Here is a 20,002-nt window from a genome sequence, read left to right on the forward strand (position 1 = left end):
AATTTCTGGCAGCTTAAATAATGCCATTCCCTTGGTATCTCAAATCAGTCATAAAGGGGGATAAAAGATCTTCAGACAAGAAAAAACAGATTGTTCACACCCTCTGGGTCACCAGAAAGCATTAAAGGAAAGACTTTCTTAAAAAGGGAATATGGACTTCTTTTTCAGATTAAGATTTTTGTGGAGATTGTACAGAACTGTTAAGCCAACCATGAAGACACATGTATGATTACAGGTGAAAAGGAGCAGGAAAAAAGTGACAGAGTGCACACCAACTCCTCGGAAGTTTTCAAGACTAATGAAGCATGGGGCACTGCAGCAGAGGACCACCTATCCCTTAAGGATCCCTTAAGTCTGAAGGACTCCACTGTGTACCAACAAAAAAAGTATGTCCAAAGGTATTTAACACCAAGGTTCAATATTTAGGTGTGCTACTGCATGTCTGGTTGACCATTTCCTGGGCTTGCTGCCTGAATCCCTACTGTTCCCACTGGAGAATGGGAACTGGGCTAAGATTTCCCATAAAAGCATATTCTCAATCTCAGTTGCCTTTTAAGACTAACCATGACATGAAGTGCCTACAGTGTATTCATGTGAACTTAAACACGACTGCTGATTAAAAACTGAACTGTTAGCATCTTATGTCAAAGGACAGCATCCTAAAAAGACACAAGAACTATGAATCAACTCTGAAGAGGAAGGAATTCCAGAAGAGGTGGAGAGGATAAGCCAGAATACTCGGGCACAAAAAGATGATGAAAAATTCAAGAATAAAACAGCACGGGGCAAAGGAAGGAGAATGCTCTGAAATCTTAAGAAACTAATACTAACACTCCCCACCCCTGCAAAAATGAAGTTACACTCAAGTCAGTAAAAATACTCAGCTTTTTATTAGAAAAGAAACAAGCCAAACAACAACAACAACAACAAAAAAATCAAACCACAGTATTCTGAAGTAAGAAAAGTGCTAAGAAACATGACAAACCAGAGAGCAACTGCAAAATCAGAAGCTCTGACAGCCATAAAGAGGGAATCAATTCAGAGTCAAAAGTCAGAGGCATTTACCCAGAGGGGGGCGGATAGTTTTCTCTGCTAGGAATCAGATTTAAAGCAAGGGCTTTCAAACTACTCAGATCAGTCACCCTTGAAATGGAATCTTTGTGGACTACCTGTTCTCACTCTTATCTTGTTCACCAATTAATTATATACCTATAGAGACCAAACAATTAAATAATCAAGCAACTGCTTACATACAAAGTAGTTAAGAGTACTGCACCATCCTAAGAAATGATAACAGGCAAAAAGCTTCAACACTTCTCCAAAGACCACAAAATTGAAATTACGGAATTGAGACACTTCTATTACAACAGAGAAGGTGGTCCAAAAACTGTGGAAAAAGTTTCACTGATCTGAAAATGCTGTGTACTTAAATAGGTAACACTTCCCAGAAGATGATCCTGGATTAAACAAGTTGACTGTCTGCCATCAACAGAACATCATATGAAAAATATTTGTTCAAATTTAAGATAATAAATGAGCATGAATGGAATTTAAACTTTATGCTAACACAGCATGCTTTCGTAGTTTCCTTCCCTGGAATCTACTAATCTCAAATTTTATGTTTTTAATGGAGGCGTGCTCTTTATTTCGCCTTTACACTGACGACAATCTAAAGACTTCTTCTTAAATAAGGGATACAAACCTGTTCTTCTTCTGTAAAAGGTACAAGTGCCAGTGGTGGCAGGGGCTCCTCTTGTAAAATAGGCAGAAATTCCTTATCCAGAAGGTCTGAAGGTATCTGTATGAAAGGAAAATAGCACACAAATATACCCAAGTATTTCCATTTCAGGGATGATGTCACATACTTTGATTTACAAAAAAAAATTTTATCCTGCCAACTCTTGTCTCCATCTACCCACTGTAGAGGTCTTAGCATCATCTGATATAACATACACAAATAGCAAAAAACAATGATCTCTGACAGGCTAATTATTCAAACATCAAGGTTTAAATTGCAGCTTCTCAAAGTAAGGCAGGATAATTCTGCATGTTAAAGCATGGCTTCAAGCTATAACACACTTAACAGCTTTAGAAAAATCTTTGCCATTCAATGCCCTTGAATCCATGTATAAGCAATGCAGGGCTCCCAGCTGCATGGAAATGTCAGCGCAGTGATGGCAGGGTAACAATGTGGAGGTGTGTGTGCACATCTATGTGCAAAGTGAGAGGCACAACCTGACAATTCCTTGCAGTCCCTCCTGACTCAAGGGTAAGCCCCTCAGAGGGATTCAGACTTCCAAGGCACTATGTGCCTGCTACAATAATAAACCAACCTCTGTCACCATCTACAGAAAACCCTAATGTTTACAAATGCAGAACGTATGAATCATCTGCCTGAAACGCTCTCCAAGATGTGACTTTTGTATCACTAAGAACCTTCATTTGAAATGAAACCAGAGAGAAGTCGTTAACTTTCTACACTGGTCTTTTGTGTAACATGCGCTAGATTGTATTTGTGTCCCGAGTCCCAGAGAAGTGAACAACTTGAGGACTGGACGTGGCACTTAGTGCCATGGTCTAGTTGCCATGGTGGTGTCAGGGCAATGGTTGGACTTGATGATCCCAGAGGTCTCTTCCAACCTGATTGATTCTGTGATTCTGTGACTGCTCTCATTGGGCTGGATACCTGCTAACATGAACTGCCTTAAGTCAAAATAAATGGGGAGCTCTTGCCTTTTTTAGATGATCTGCTAATATGATTTATTGCCTGACTTTCAAGCTGAATCAAATAACTATTTTACACTACATTAAAATAAAATCCTACTGAGGCAAGCAAATCTGCACAGCTGTAAGGAGACTAACTCTCAGTCATCCGTGGTGGTGGGACTGAATATGACAATCAGGTTGGTTTTTTTTTTTTTTTTTCATACTCGGGGGTACAGGAAGTTGCCCCTAAAGTGGCAAAAAGAATCAAACATAATGAATGCAGTAAGAGTGGGATCAAATAAGCACACACACAAAAACACCCCACAATCAGACCTCTTCAGTTCTTTGTCAAGGGATACACAATTTCTTTGTCCATAACGAAAAAATACAAGTAACTGTTCCTAATCACAAGAGTTAGGAATACACACATCAGGCCTTCTTCCTCCTCCTGCTCACCTTGTTATCCTTTAGAAAAAGTGCCAACATTTCTTCTCTCCCATAGCGATAGTCTGCTAGTTTGTACTTTGGCAAAGCCGGAGACAGAGGAGGGGATGTCACGCTCCCACCACTAGACAAAGCTCGCAGCCTAAAATAAAGAAAAGCAATGAAAACTGAATTGAGGAGAATGCGCCTTCACCTATACTATCATCCCTCTACACATTTACAGATTTGACACAAAAAAATAAATCCAGTACTGAAAGTAAAGACATTAACAGTTTAACTTCAAAACTATAAAAATTTGTGCTCCAACAAGAAGAGTGAAAGAACTCCCCTCTTTTTTCCTGTAGCCAGGAGAGAGAAAAAAATATTCCCATGAGCATATCGAGGAATTCAACCTATCCCCTGGAGAACTCTTATGTTGACTATATAGCAAGCTAGCTACACTCCTGAAGGCTTGACTAACCTATTTACACTGGCTGCACAAACATTTCAGTTGTAAATCTTCCATAGATATTAAAATGACAACAGCTTCTCTTTGTCAAAAAGAATTCTTACTGCACCAGGGACAGTGCAGCAAACATGGATCTGAAGAAAAGGTTTATTCAGATGTTTAGCAAAGTTTAACAAACAGTATAGGACAGTAAGTTTTGCAGTGAGGTTTTTTCCTGTCTCTCTGGAATCCTACTCTACTCCAAATTCCTTTTGCAGAAGTTAAAATTAATGGCATTTTTCAGAGAGCGCACACATCATTTAGCTTAGTGTCTCAATAAAAAAGACGTATAAAATAGAGCCACGCTTTATGGCAGAGACATTCCAAGCAGTAATCTAACACGGTAACAGATAAATATGCTATTGAGTTTGGCCCCATCCCACAGAGGTAAGCTACTCAGCTTCTTGCACATAATATCTTACAGTTGTATGATATTATTCCCACTCTACAGGTGGATTAGTCTCATCCTATACAATAATTTCCTCAGTTACCCAAATATCCTGTATTTTTAAGTTTGAGGAATGTTTTACAAAAGGATGCATGTCAAGAAACAAAACCCAGACCGTTTTCCTACACTGTCCTTGATGTGCGTCTTAGAGAAGTAAAACAATGAAAATTATTCCAACAATCACAAAATCCTTGGAAAGGAAGGTGCTTTAACTAAAAAGGTGAAAGGCTACCTTTCACCTAATTACCGAAGCATGTTTTGATTTATTATTCTTTTATCTTTAGAGAAAGAAAAAAGGTAATTTGCAAGTCAAATGTTTATCTTATTTTTTTCGTTTGGTGCCACCCAGTGGCAGTTCCTTTACGTACCACTGCCACACCAAAAATGCCTGGCAGGCATCATTCAAAGGATTAGATGGCTTAGTGTAACGCTCAGCTCCAGCCCAGATCAAACGTGACTGAGAGCTTCACTATTATGTGATACAACAGCATACACGACAGACATGAGTATACTGCAACCCAAAAGAATAATTATAAGTCTTAGAATTTTATTCCACTATTCCTGCAAAAATCTAGTACCTCATTGAAGTATAATATATACTTTCATACATAATCTAAGCTGGTTTTTAAACTAGATGAAGTCCGAAGTCCCCTCACCATGACACAGCAATCGAGTTACTGTTAAAATATCTGCTTTTTTTAGAGTTGCCTTCCCCCTTTTTCTTTTTTTAATATACCTTTGGCTTCCATCCATCAATGAATCTAATAATGTCTGTCTCTTACACTAAAGAGCATTTCAGCATAAGGTATCTGCCTGGTGGGTGTATTTATAGATAGCGATAAAGTCATTCTTTAACCTTCTTTCCACCTAACAAAACAGACCGAGCTCTCTCATTGTTTTCCAGGCCACAAATCATGCCTTATTTATTTGTTGAACACTCTCCAATTTTTGTACATTGTGTATAAAAATGTGCCAGCAGAAGCGAATACATTATTCCCGTAACAGTCCTACCACATGCTATGCAGCAATTATATTTCCTATAACCATCCCACAGTCCCATTTACACACTGAAGGATCACATCACTCTTCAGAAGCCACGCCAGCCAGAACCCGTTTGTAATCACACAGTCACCAACACTTCAACAAGAAATTGGGACAAATACTGAACAATAATCACACCTGTGCAACTATTCTTTAGCAAAAGCCAGGACAGCTCGTGTCAGACAAGCTTGAAAACTAACAGCTGACATAAGACTATACATCATGGATTCCCTTTGACACAACAGCTCATTTTTCCTGGTGCTTTTCAGTGCATACATGCAAGAGACTATAAGATGAAATGCACGTTTTTAGCGTATTCCACAGAGATTTTTTTTTTTAATAATACTGGAAAAGAAAGCTTGCTCAGCTATAGGGTTAAGTCCAGTAAGGACAGCGTTAAGAACTTCCTTATTAATATGTATCACATGGAATGACCAAACAAGAAAAGATGTTGTCTTCCCTTACTTCGTGTATACATCTGAGATCATAAACATTATTTCTCCCTGGGGTACTTGGAGGCAACGTGAATGTTATGCATTACCATAACATGAAACCCAACTCGTTCCATACACAATGCCAACTGACAAAGTGAAGACTGATTTTATAATACTGCTTTCAGCCACCGATCGGGGACTGAGGTGAAGCAGTATGGAACAAAGGCATTATATCCCATTCAGTCCCAAAGGACAGAAATTCATAATGTTTTTTTTTAATTTTAGTCAGGGTTCCGGGCTCTCACAAAACAGAAAAAACTCACCATTCAGGCCCAAAGTTAAGTGTCTGAGTTTCTGCTGCCATTTCTTCCTGTTCTATTCCTCTTTTTTAAAAAGCGTGAACCTGAAAAACAAAAATGCTTACTATGAAAACAGCTGGATTAATACAGTCCTTCATAAATTTCTTCACAATACAAAAGCACACCTGGTCATGCAAAGAGCTGAAAAAATAAAAGAATACGTGGAATATATGTTTGTGCAGGGGTTTTTTGGGTTGGTTTTTTTTTTTAAGGAATCAATTTCAGCTCTCTAACACAGATTAATTTACTAATATAGGAGTAACTGTATCAAGATCTCTTCCCTAAATTCCTCTTTTAGCATCTCAAACAGGACACTGGATCAGGGTGTCTGAAGAAACAATTTGTACAAACAGTCCCCTTTCAAATCAGTGATTATCACAAGACAACCATACACAGAGAATTTGATGCATAATCCTCTTCTGTAAGAACAGTAATGCTTAATTAACAGAATTGCAGCTTCCTGACAATTACAAGAGGATAAAAAAAAAAACACCAGAACTACAGCAAGAAAGATTTGCCAGTTGAGTGGCAGAGTATTCAAGAAATTTCCACTGCTCACTCTTGAAAAATCAGCCTTCTAAAGACTGAGTGTATCCAGTGCTGTGACATCCTCCTAAATCTGCAGGCAGATGACAGTATTTCTCTCATTCTTAGCTTTATTAAGCAAAAAAATGCACAACTTAAGACTTCAGCTACTTTCATTCCTATTAGCTGAGGTTCTGCAGACACTAGTAAAGGTCAGGTCAAGTTCCTATACATCAAGAGTGTATGGACGACAGCAGATGAAGCCATACTGGAAGGAAGGAACAGGACTAAGGGAAGGTTATGAAGTTTTCTCTATCAGAACCAAGTCCAGCCCAGGCAGCTCCGGAGAAGCATCTTTTGCAGTAAGAATCACAGAATCAATGAGGTTGGAAGAGCCCTCTGGGATCATCGAGTCCAACCGTTGCCCTGACACCACCATGGCAACTAGACCATGGCACTAAGTGCCATGTCCAGTCTTTTCTTAAACACCTCCAGAGACGGTGACTCCACCACCTCCCTGGGCAGCCCCTTCCAATGGCTAATGACCCTTGCTGAGAAGAAATTCTTCCTAATGTCCAATCTGAACCTCCCCTGGCGAAGCTTGAGGCTGTGTCCTCTTGTCCTATCACTAGCTGCCTGGGAGAAGAGGCCGACTCCCACTTCACTACAACCTCCCTTCAGGTAGTTGTAGACTGCACTAAGGTCACCTCTGAGCCTCCTCTTCTCCAGGCTAAACACCCCCAGCTCCCTCAGCCGTTTCTCATAGGTCAGACCCTCCAGCCCCTTCACCAGCTTGGTCGCCCTCCTCTGGACTCGCTCCAACAAGAAAATACAGCTCCTCTTTCCTTCCAGCAACGGCAAAATCCAAATTGCAGAGGAAGGGGCTCTTCGTTTTTTAAAAATCAAATACATTATAGCCAAAGCTCAAACAAAAAAGGATTTGAAGCATTACCTACAGAAACTGGTTGATTAGACTCCCAAGAACCGTAAAGACAGATGGTAGGGCAGAAGCTTTTCTGTATCAGAACTCTGTTCCTTAACAGACCCAAGGAGCTCCGTTAAGTTTGTCTATACTTTGCACGAAAAGGTGATGGAAAAGAAAAACAAAACATGGGGACATAGAAGTGGGCATTAGTTACTGAAGGAAAAAAAAAAGACAAAACCAAACAAAGGAAATGTTTTTTTCTTATATATATGCTACTGAAGTAAAAAAAAAAAAAAAAATCAACAGCCTGAAAGCTAGAAAATGCCAAAAACAACCCCATGCTAAAACTGCTTGAGCAGATTTTACCCAAATCTTTTGGGCATAAGATTACAAATAGTTGTAAAACTCCCTGCAGCCTAAACCTAACAACCAACGTTTCACTCATTTTTACTACATGCCATATTAACTTTTTCCCATACACAATATCATTCATATACAAATTGTAGCATTTTTATTTTCACAAGAACCCTATATAATGAAATGAGATTTTCCCCACAACATGCACCAGAAGCTAATACAAAAATATCCAGCCAGTCTCACAGGCCTAGTCTGAGATCATTTTGGTCTGATTTCAGTGGCCTTTCTGAAGCAGCTGACAGTTCATACTAGAAGGTTACATACCTAAAGACAACATACAGCAGCAACACGTGAAAATATTGTGGGGCAATTCAAGCAAACCATGGTGCACACTTTGGGAGAGCCAAGCCTCTAACACAATTCCTAGTAGCTTCGACTGGATGGCTGTCCCTTTGCTTCCTGCAATGCCTGTAATCCTTCTGCTGGGGGGGTGCAGGGGGGAGAGCTTCCAGATCAACCCATGTGGATCACCAGGGAACCCGGGATCTTCAGCTCCTAACATCGAAGCTGGTTAGTATCAGTAATACCAGAAAGGCTGGCACTGAATGTTGAACTGCAATGAAAACACAGCAGAAAATCACCAGCTACAAGGACAAAGCACTAAAAACCAGCTGGGATCAAGCTGTTTACTAGTTTTGGACCCATTGGGCCCCACCCCTCTTCAGCCTTTAGGTTTCCTTCCCAAAAATTGAGGATACTTTGCTATCTTCCTCTGCTACATTCATAAGCACTTTAGTACCTACAAGCATACTCAAAGCCTGCTAAGCTCAGCCCACGGAGCTGCAAAACGGCTTTCCTTGTCCCTCATTTTGGCCACCGCGCTTTGTTTTGGGAACTCTTTGCTGGCTTCCTCTTCTGTGTTGCATTCAGATAAGTTACTTCCTCCCTAGAAGTTCTGACTGTCTTAATTTTCATTTGAAAGCAAGACACCTGTAAGTGGATGAGACTGTAGGTGAGAAGGAAAAAAAACCCAGAATAAAAATCAGCTCTGCAGATGATCCGAGTAGATGTAACAGGTGAATTTACTCTAATAGGCCGTATAACCCAGGAATAAGACATACATGAAAAATAAATTACAGGCAAAGCAGCGCTCAGAGAAAAACCCTTGGAGGAGGCACGCTGGAAACATGTAGGGATTTGAGAGAAGGGGGCAGGGGAACAGGAAAAAGAGACTCAAGAAGGCTAAGAGAGCAAGTGCCCAAGAGGAACACGCTGAGCCATGTCAGAGCAGACACAACAGGGAAAGCAGAAACCATGCGCTGCTTCTGCCGGTTCACAAAGCAGCAGCCCAGAGGTGAGAGCAGCGAAGCCAAACTGAAGAGGAACCTCTGACAGGGACTGCGCACCAGACACGGTGCGCGAAGGAGAAGCTGTACTAACTGGAAAGGCAACCTGGGGTGGACTACACGACGCTCGCGTTGGGAGAGGAAAGAGTCAGGGTGGAGCAAGAAAAAGGGTGAGGAAATTCACGACCTGATCATTCATTCCCTTTTAACTGTTTTGGCCAAGGAAAAGGCATGAATTTATCAAATCTTTATCATCTAGATAACTTGCTTAAGCTCTAAACTTCAATATTAATAATTAAAATGTTAATTTTGGTCTTTCTTATCTATGCTGCCTCCTTATTCATCAGGATAGAAAACTACAAGAGTAATATATACCCAACACATTCCATCCTTGATGTTACTTGATGGGGGAAAAGCCCCTTTCTGAACTGCTGGACTTTTGTAAACCAAGTTTTTCTACAAAGTAAAGGCTATTGATTGAGGAATCTGCACAACCACAGACTTTATGCGGGCAAAGAGCACACAGGGACAGCCATAAGCTGAAGCATGGAACTGAGGCCATATATTGATAAGGTCCAATTAGTACCACTGCTTGGGCAAGAATGCTACCTGAGGACCTGCCACCACTCCTTCAAAGGGGAACAATTTCTCCAAGATTTTCTTCAAATCAGGTCAATCCTTGGTCAAGATGCCAGTGCAACCCTACAAACAGTTGCAGTTTTCCTGCATTTTTGGGGGGAAAAATGTCATAAACTGGAATTGTTCCATAAACTGGAACCGAGACCCCATGTTCCGGGGGTGGTACCACAGCCACAGGCCCGCTATCAGCATGCAAGACTGAAAAAAGAAGAAATCACATCGACCCCATCACTAACCTGTGGACTGGCAAGGAAAACCCATCCTTTCTATTTGGTGAGCAGCTTAGTACTTTGGAAGTCAGAAGTCCATCCTCTGAGCAGACACAAAATGTAATCCAATAACGTTAAGCCTTTAAGTGGCTTTCACTCACAATTAACAGGTAATATTATAGGTATTGAAGTTGCTATCAGCAACACTCAACTCATTTCAGTGGTTTGCTTTAGGTACACTGTTTGTTTTAGCAAGCCTGTGGTTTTTAAAATTATTTTTCAAGCACGCTATTTAGGACCTGATACATCTATTAAAGCTCTCAGAAACATCCGCTTCAGCCACAAGTCGGAACTTGATTCTATCAGCTAGATTTATGTGTTAAAATGCAAAAAGATGTTTCAGCTGAAAAAAATCTAAGGAAGGTCGATAATTACTGTGGCACATTTTGGCCACAAGGTCTGTTCTTTTAAAACGTACAGCTATCTAAGAAATATCTAGGCAAAAAGCTGTTATTCAGAGACTTTGAAAGATCTGAACTCCCATGTTTTCCAGCCTTTGCTCAACCTTAGGATTTACATGAAATCGCCATTTTAAGGCTTGTCCCTTATTCACCAGCACTCGAGTTAAGATTTTCAGGGAATGTTAAATTCCTACATTTCCATTACAGAGAATTCTGTCAGCTTGTACCACACGGCAATCTGTCTCACCAAGATGTTCTGTTGTTTCGGATAGAGATAAACTGATTCTTAGCATCCCAAGTTGAGTCTACGCAGTGACTGCATTCAGGTCTGCCCATCTCATCTTTCCTACAGACAAAAAATATTAAAGATTTGGACTGTCACTGCAATTTATAGCTTTGGGCCTGCTGCTTGCCTAGGTCTTTTATTAACTTTGGAAACCTAAACCTTGGAAAAAAGATGTATCACTGATCCTTCCTATACATAGCTATTTTATTTTGAAATAGTTTACTGTTTGATCAGAGATGTTTAGGAAGAAAAGCCTCCTTTCGAGGTAGTTCTGTTGATACTATAGGTTTTAAACAGCCTTTTTAACCTAGAAATTGGCTGAAAATTTTGAGAACCAAAGAACACAACAAAAATCTAACATGAGCAGAATTAAGAGTAAGGAACTGGGATCTCCTTAAATAAACTTGGAACAGGAATTTAACAGCAGTGCTCCACCATGCAACAGCAATATTACATCAAGACAATAAAAATTCACCTTCCACAAGCAAGAAAACATTCCACAGGCCGCTACTAAAGCTAGCTGATTTCAGTGCCAGTAACTGTTTTTAAAAATATTAACAGGTTGACTGAATAATTAATGCTGATTTTCCCTAATTCTTGAAATCTTAAAGAAGATCCAGAACTGTATGCAAGCCACCTTTTAAGTACAGTGGTAAATAGGATGACTCAGGTGGCTACACTATCAGTCTGTTTGATATTAATCACTAGCTAAAGCAGAAAACACTGATTAAAGGACACTGACATAATTAAGGCCAGCCAACATGGATTTACAGAAGACATTCAGTCAAAATACACTCTTGTAAGAGTAGACATGTCATTGCTCAAGCAAGCAGGTGAAATAAATTTTAACTTCCATAGGACAGTTCCATTACGTAGAACACTAAAAAGGACAAAACCATTCAGAACCACATGAAAAGTCTCAAATCGTTCCAACCTGTTTTTTTCTTTTAACCTTCTCTTCTATAGAATCTACAACAACCAGTCTCAGAAGGCAAAATATTCTCAAAACAGAGTAAAGGGTAAGAAGCTATCCTCTTCTTCTGTAACACTAAATCTGTAACACTGGCCCATATAACTTCTAAAACCTGAGGATGACAAACATGAATATGGTAAATAATGGAAATGACACATCATCAATAACACCATTATGAATTATTCAATTACTCGGTCCAGTATAGCAGGTTGCATTTAATAAGGCCAAGCATACAATCAAAAGACTCACGAGCAGAAAACACAGGTGATATACAACAAATGCGAGACTCTTCTGGAAAAACACAGTCCTGAAACCAGTCTGGGATATATGACAATACCAGCTGAAAAGGAACATATGATGCAATACTGACTAAAAGAGCTAGCAGAAAACACTGAATACGGAAATAAGGAAATATAGAGCGGATTTTATCACTGCAGGTATACTGTGCCTTGTTCTGTTGTCCGTAAGGCAAGAAAGCTGAAAATCAGGTGTTCAAAAATTGATAAAACATGACAGATGTGCCTTACAGTGGGGGAAAAAAAACACACTAAAGCTCTATTTATTGAGCTTTGAGAAAAATTTAAGTATCTTGCTCAATCTGTAAATGATGATGCAGGTAAAAAAGGCTGAAGACCCAAGTTTATTCTGTGAAGGGACTGTAGCAAGACATTCAGAGATAGACAACAGAGTAAGTTGTTTTCAGGTCAACACTACATGATTTTTCTAAAAACTATGTTCTAGTTCAAACAGAAAATTAATCAGAAAAAAAAATCCATTACTCACATTACACAAGATGCCAGAGGAGCCACAGTAGTCCCTTCTGGCTTACCAAGCCTTTATCCTGATAAAGGCGGTGAATTTTTCAAGCCCTATCTACCCACATGCCAAGAAGTAGTTTTTCCTAAGGGAACAATGTCTGAACCATCCACTTCTCCAGAAACTACACCTCTATTACAGTTACATTTTCAGACCTCCTAAAGTCTTATAACCCTCTTGTCTCAAGTAATTGCAAACACATTTCAATCTCTCAGCAGTTTCTCCTCAAGAATTGTCCGTGATGCTCTCAAATGGCAGGACCAAACTGACCACCCTCTGCTCCCTTCATACAGATCCATCTAAAGCTTCATGGAGAGCTGCAGCACAGTCAAGAATGACAAACACAAGAAGGAGGCACTGAAGCTCTTCTGGGATAGGATGACAAGAGAGACTAAGGAGACCTGCACACCTAACAAAATCCAAGAAAAACAAAGGAACATTAAATATCACAATTCCAGATATTCTCCTCCTTTCCTACCTACTATTGTGAACTTGGTGGTTCGAGCTATCCACTTCTTGCTTCACCTGAACACGAACAAATGTGAAAGCTTTTCCCAGTTTCTCCACCAGAAAGCAGTGTGACCTCCACCTTTATTACACGACTTCCAGCCAAAGGCAGACACCAGCGATTTAAGCTCCAAGCAGAGTCAGGGGACCACACCCTTGGCCCTGCCACTGGCTGGAACGCAAACCACTTCTCATTCCAAATCCTGTCCCAAAATCCTGCCAGCTCTCTTGTTTTCCAGCTGAAAATCACTTCCACATCTGCCTACCTTGTCCATGGAAAATTTGCTGGTAGGTGAATATTTAGTCTGTGCCATTCCACCAGATGTTACAAATGAGGATGCTGAGTCTGTCTCCCTGCTTCTCAACAAGGCCAGTAGCCAGACTACATGAATGCAACCAAAACCACACTGCAGCACCTCTCTCCCACTCGTCACACACATCATACAGCCCATAGATATATTCAAAGTGGCAGAACAAAGCTTCAGACTACATTCACTGAAAGCATTCACCGAATTAACAGATCTGGGTGGTTGTGGGGTTTTTTGTTTTTAAATGTCATTTACATAAGCAGCTTCTTTGGGCTTTGTAGAAATTCTCTCCCCCCACCCCTTCTTAAGGTTTCCTACTCATGCAATTCCGAGACGTCGTGTACTTCAGGAAACAAATATTCAACAGTGAGAAAGTCTCTAATAAAAAGTCCTAACAGAGACAATTAGTATGTGTATAAGATTGCATATGTTCATCAACCAGAAAGTTGGAAGGTAACTTGTTACTACACATGAATTACAACACTTTTTAATAGCTTAACACTTTTCTGCTCTTTATATTAATATTGCTAAAGATATTCACTTGTTTTCATCTAAGAACCATATCTTTGTAAACTGACTTGTGATGTTATACTAATCCTGCCTTAGTACTCTTAAAGCCTAGTACAATATAAACAGAGAAAATTACATATACAGATGATTCAGCACTAACCGAGCCCCATGTAAAAGCTTCCACTGGTTTTAACAGTAGCTGAACTGGGCCTCCAATTTATTAAATCAAGTTGTTGGATGCTTTTACTTAAAAACCTTGCCATATGCCACCTCCATGACCAACTTCACTCACTTTCCATCACACACATTATTCAGCCTAACACTGACATCAGCCCTGCTTTGAGCAGGAGGCTGGAGCACACAACCACCAAAGGCCAGGCTCTTCCAACCGAGATCATCCTCAGATTCTACCGTATGGGGCTCAAATAAAATCATTGGTACATCCACTACTTGCCAGTCATACCAACTCCTTGCCACATGACATTCTAAGTCTGAAGTTACATAAATTCAGCCATCCATTCATCATCATAAAACTTCACCCAAAGTAACCTTCATAGTGTACCAAGTGCATCTCTTCCTTCTGTACGTTACGGTCTGAGCTGACACACTACCACACACACCCCACAAACCTGCTTCTACCCAATCTGATCTACACATGAACATCTAGAGCCTCTGAATCTCCCAATCACACAAACCAGCATCTTTATCATAAAATACTATCGACAGAATGCAAAGTATTTCAATTTGTTGTCAGTAACAGGAGGGAAAAAAAAGTATTTCACAGCAATCACAATTTGAAACACCTATTTCTCTACTGATAAAAAGGACCAAATAGTAATGAAACATTATCTTCACAAAGTGCAATGCAGCATGCTTAGTTCCACTGTAATCACAGGTATTCGACATACAAAACCATTTTTCTAACCAGTTTATTTTCCTAACATGTTACATGTAAGCTCGTTTATCTGTTTATAATGACAAATTACATATACAAGAGCCACTGTTGAATGCATCAAGTAATCACTCTCTTATTTGCCTAGATTTTTTTAAAACATATGGCCAAAAAGATAGAAAATCATAATGCACAGCTTTAATAATTAGCTGAGGGAATCAAAAAATACTAAGTGATCCAAAAGGTATTGTCAACATGACAGTATTTTAAGACAAATTTTCTACATGTCCATCAAAATTTCTCATTGACCTACAGACTACACCACCTCTACAGAGCTCTTGGTATTACTGCTGCTTTCCTCCACAATCCTGAGGTCTAGATATCCAGCTTCTATATGTTACAAGCTTTAAAGATTACAGCAGAGGCTCACCCCTGAAAACACACACTTTGATTCCATGCTTGCCAAAAACCTCAGATGCACCAAAATTCCGTGCATCCTTTCCATACAAAAACAAACAAAAAAAGGCAAGAGGGACATAAAAATTTCAATGGCAGCCTAGTTTCCAGCCCTGACATCAAGCCATCACTACAGTTTCTATATTCAGGGAATGTTTAACCACCTTTAGAGAGAAGGGACTGACAGCCCTCCCTCTGCAAAAAAGAGAAGTGGTCACATTTTGTAAACAACACACTGTGGCAATCTCAGCTACTAACAGAGCAACGCACAGACCTCGGTCTGCTACAATCCCCCACTATCATCTGAGCTAGAGATGAAAAAATAATGGTATTAAGCATCACGATGATGAACTACAGAGTTTTTTATACATATATATACTACCACCAACCACAAGAGGGCCAATCTTGTATAGAGCTTATTATTTAAAGCACTTAATTCTTCTCAGTTCCATCCATAACTTATGCAAACCTTGAGCAAACTCGCTAAGTTTTCTCAGTTTTGACAATTTTCAAGCCAGATCATTTGTGCAACCAAAAAAACATTCAGGAGTTGACTGCAAGAGAGGAAAGGAGAGGCTAAGCTGGGCTGGTAACTGACCTGGTTCCCCTAAAGCAAATCCCACTGCCCCTGCAGCATTTAACACACCGAGGTTTTCAAACGTCACTCAAAGAATTAAAATAAATTGATGAGAAAAACCACACAAAGAAACAGTCCCGTTCAACACAAATGCTTTTTCAGTAACAAGGAGATGGGTTTCTCCTTACCAAAGCATCCAAGGGATCTCTAGCAAGCTATGCAGGAAGGAGAAGGCAAATCAGGCCTGTGAGTGGAAATTTTATTGCTCTGCCCCTTAGCTCTGTCTGTCTATAACCATAAATTAAATATAGCCTATCTCTATTCATCTTTGAGCAGAAGCACTGACAGGAAAAAAAAAAAAACAAACAGAAAAATGAGGAAAAAATGCTAGGAAAAGGAATTTTTTTTCTAAATGAGACTATGAGAAAATTTAACATCATACCTTAAAAAGCCCTAAGAAGGAATTTTAAAGACCGCAATGAAAGAATAAGAAACATACATTTGACACTTACTTGACCTTACAAGATCAGACAAAAGCAGGAAGAATCCAATTTCATATTCCTGGTGTTTCAAACAAAAAACCTGAAGAGCTGGAAGCCTGACCTGCTTTAAAGGAGGGGGCAGAGGGGAAGGAAAAGACCATGGTCCGGGTGCCTAGCTCATCCTCATCAATTTCTGTGAATCAATGTTTCCCTTCTGTGTTTCAATAGAAAGATCTTTCAGCAGAGGCATGTAGTAGCAAAACACCTCTTCAGCCAGCCAGCTGCCACAACAAGATGTTCCATATGACTTTGACATCTAGTTTGTTTTTAAAATAAAGTATCTATAGATCTTAAAGGAGCTGCCAACTTTTTTTCTTACATTCAGGTATGAGAAACTCCAGCCAGCACAGGAGAAGAGATGCAATGACACTTACTCTAAATTCCTTAAAAAAAACAAACCCAAAACTTCTTTGCACTCCCCTTTTACACACAAAGTCTTTTCCTCAAACAAGGAGTAAAACAGTTGGAACAATTAATCTGTAAAACTCTCAACTCTATTTACAAGCATTTTTTGCATTTACTATATGTTTTAGGAAGGCAAGAAAAAACACTAACAGGAGTATCTGAGGATATTTTACAGTCCTCCTAAGATCAACATCTGTAATGAAAAGAGGATATGCAAGAGTCCAAGTTTTTACCCTGGTATCAAATTATTTTTGCAAGCACCTTGTGAAACAAATCATCACTGCACCATGACTACTTTGCATTTTAATTCTATGCTCTTGCTTTAAAAGACAGGCTCAAGAAACCATTCAGAAAAGGTCTTAAAAAGAAATACAGCAACCAGGTACTCCCAAGCATGTTCACGTATCCAGGGACTGGGAGAGCCTGAGCAGCTCTTAAAATCATTAGGAAAACCTAGTATTTATACACAATATCATCAGATATTGAAAGGGGCTATTAAAGTCTCAACACAAGAAGCAGGTCTTGCTGGAAATGACATTCAACTTCCATAGATAAATCTCTACCTTCTTTTTAATACAGTTAACTATTAGACAGAATCTTTTTTTTTTTAAAATCACACATTCAGTGAGAAATTAACACTGACACACATGACTGCTGACATCAATTAGCTTGTAGAACTATATGCACCTGGGGAACAAAGAGGGTGCAGAAGGGGCAACGGACCCTCCAACGTTTCTGTTGATACCCCCAGGCCTGATTAGGGCACACATTTTTACCTCGTAACCAGCTAAACGTTCAAAGGATGCCTACTCAAGTGAATGGCAAGAATACCAATACCTCATAACACTACAGCTCTTATTATCTATTGGAGCCAACACCCAATAACAGAGCTCAAAAATACCAGAACAAAGCTTTTGCTGGTGACAACTGCAACCCATTTTGTTTACAAAGGTTCCCAATTATCACACTGGGCATCTACCAAAATGTTCTATTCACAAAGCAACAAATTAATTTGTGTTTATTAAAAAGTTTCTTAAGAACAAAAGCAACCAGCAGAGCTACGGGAAAAGGAAAAAAAAATTCACACGTACTTTCCAGGAACTTGCCCAAGTCAGCTCCTGAAGCAAGAAAACAGAAGGAGCAGCAAGAAGTTAGACAGAAGAACATAATCAGAATTCAAAAATTCCTTCCCCTCCCACCCAAGAGAACAGACATTTAAGAATTACAGTAAGAAGTAAAGCGTTACAGCAGCAAACCAAGAACGTTGAGCTGAAGGTTACTGGGGAAAACGTAGGTTTTATTCCAGGAGTACTACTTGGCAACATCTCCTTTTGGCCTACAACTTGTCCCACTTCAAAGTGCAATTACACAGAGTTGAAAGAGCGGAGACTGCTTTGTTGACACTGAAACTACTTGTCTTGGATCAATACCAAACGTACACAATCCTGATCGATGTTCTCTTCAGCCTGCCAAGGCCTCTCCAGTCAAACACTGCTGGTCATTGCTGCTCCCAACACCCTGCTGCCTGTGGGGGGGAAGGCTCGAGTGCTCCACGAGCTCCCTCCTTCCTCAGCCTGTGTAACCTGACAGGGCTGGGCGTGCTCGGAGCGGGGCTTCAACGAGGGCGCACCTGCCCGCGGCGCTGCTGGAACACAGGCCCCCTCCCACTGCGCTAGGAGGGGACGAGCGAGTTCACAAGGGTCGATGTGAGGGGAGACGGCGCCGGGGACGCAGCTGCCAGCCCCGGAGGGCGTGAGGAGCCCCGGGCGCCCCGCCGTCCCCTGACAGGCACCGTCTCCCCCCGCCGGGACCTGCTGCCAAGGAGCCGCATGGAGACGGCGAGGCCCGCAGCCCCAAGAGGGGCCAGGCCCCACAAGACCTGCGAAAGCCCATCGCCAGGAGCGCAGGGGAGGCCCTCCGGGCGCGCCCCTCGCCGCCGGGCCGGGGCGGCCTCGCCTCCCGGTAGGCCGCGGGGCGCCTCGGGGCTGCGGCACCCGCGGCGGACAGGAGCCGCCGGCGAGGCCGGTGCTCGGCGCGCGGCCTAGGCCCGCTCCCGCCGGCGGGGAGCGCGGCGGCGGTGGCGGCAGGAGCGCGGCGGTGGGAAGGCGGCGGGGGCGGCCGAAGCGGTGGCGGGGGGAGGGAGCCGGCGGGAGGGCGTTACCTGCGCTCCCGGACGGAGAGTCCCTCACGGCCACAGCGACTCCTCAGCCCCAACAACACAAGATGGCGGGTGCGCCGCCACGCAACGTCACGTGACGGCAGGCCCCGCCCCCTGCCTCCGCCGCGGGACCCGGATGGGCGACGGCGCTCCCCTTCCCCCCCCTCCCTCCGCCCCCGCCCTCGCCCCGCCCCTGCGCGCGGCGCGGCGGCGTCACGCGGGCGGTGCCTGCGCGAGGGCGGGGGCGGTCCCCCGGCAGCTGCGCAGCCCCACCCTGCGGGAGCGCGCGCGCCCCCTGCTGGACGCACGCGCCGTCTGCAGCCCCCTCCCCTCCCCGCCCGGCCTGAGGGGAGCGGGGGGGCGGCGGGGCCGGGCCTGGGGGCCCCCCGGCCAGGCCCGCCCGGCCTCCCCTCCCGGAGCAGCGGGTCCCCCTCAGCCTGAGCCCCCCGGCGGTTCAGTTACCGCGTCACGCTCCCGCCCGGCCCGGCCGCAAACCGGCGGCTGCCGGGCCGCTGCGTCGGCGCTTCAGGAACAGGCCTCATCACCCACCGGCCTCACCCTTTTCCTCCTTTTGGGTTCGTGTAGGTGATTCGGCGTTATTGGCGGCACTAAAAGGCCGCAGGGAACTGTCTGGCTCTGAGGAACGACCATGTTTTAAGCACAGGCTGTGTCCAGGCACCGGGGGCCGGAGAGGGGCTGTGGGGATCAGACCCCCCCTCAGCCGGTCACCGCAGGAGCCCTGCGGATCCGCTGCTGTGGGAGACAGCCTGCGAGGAGGCCGCTGCTGCCTATAAAGGGCGTTAGGAGCACATATTTCTACTCCAGATTACCTGATGGAAAAATTAGAAGCTCAAGGCAAACTTTTTTTTTCAGCTAAAAATACTGTTGTTTTATTTTTAGTCCCAAAACCCATATTAGTACATGATGCAGAATAGCCCCGTGTGGTGCCTTCAGCCTAAAAAACTATTCTTAGCTGTTACGCACTATTGAAGGTATAACCATTTTCAGCTGAAACAATTTCACTCCCATCGTGATTTCTCCCTCCTCTTCTAGGTGAGTAAATACTTGTCATTGTGCACTGAACGCCAGCCAAAAATGATGCAACAGTGAACACAAGTGATTCTTCTGAGCTAATGGGTTGAAAGCCTGTAATTCTTAGGACATATTTTTATCTGAGAGCAACACAGGGCT

General features: G+C 42.3%; 1 protein-coding gene across 13 annotated transcripts in view; it reads right to left on the reverse strand.

Moving 5' to 3' along the window:
- GIGYF2 (GRB10 interacting GYF protein 2) overlaps positions 1-18,901 on the reverse strand; it is a 90,585-nt gene extending 71,684 nt beyond the window's left edge. For 12 of the 13 annotated variants that reach the window (XR_011049889.1, XM_068421019.1, XM_068421016.1 and 9 more), the window contains exons 1-4: positions 18,815-18,901; positions 5,884-5,963; positions 3,163-3,292; positions 1,703-1,798 (exon numbers count right to left, since the gene is read on the reverse strand). Coding sequence is in view for 12 of the 13 variants with exons in the window: in XM_068421019.1 (XP_068277120.1) it covers positions 1,703-1,798; positions 3,163-3,292; positions 5,884-5,924 (267 nt within the window). In the remaining variant the exon portion in view is untranslated. Of the gene's footprint in view, positions 1-1,702; positions 1,799-3,162; positions 3,293-5,883; positions 5,964-17,744; positions 17,772-18,814 lie in introns of all 13 variants that reach the window. The other variant, XM_068421013.1, reaches the window with a different exon arrangement.
- Between the last annotated feature and the right edge of the window lie 1,101 nt (positions 18,902-20,002).

Source organism: Nyctibius grandis, chromosome 32 (assembly GCF_013368605.1).
Source record: "Nyctibius grandis isolate bNycGra1 chromosome 32, bNycGra1.pri, whole genome shotgun sequence".
Classification (NCBI taxonomy): Eukaryota; Metazoa; Chordata; class Aves; order Nyctibiiformes; family Nyctibiidae; genus Nyctibius; species Nyctibius grandis.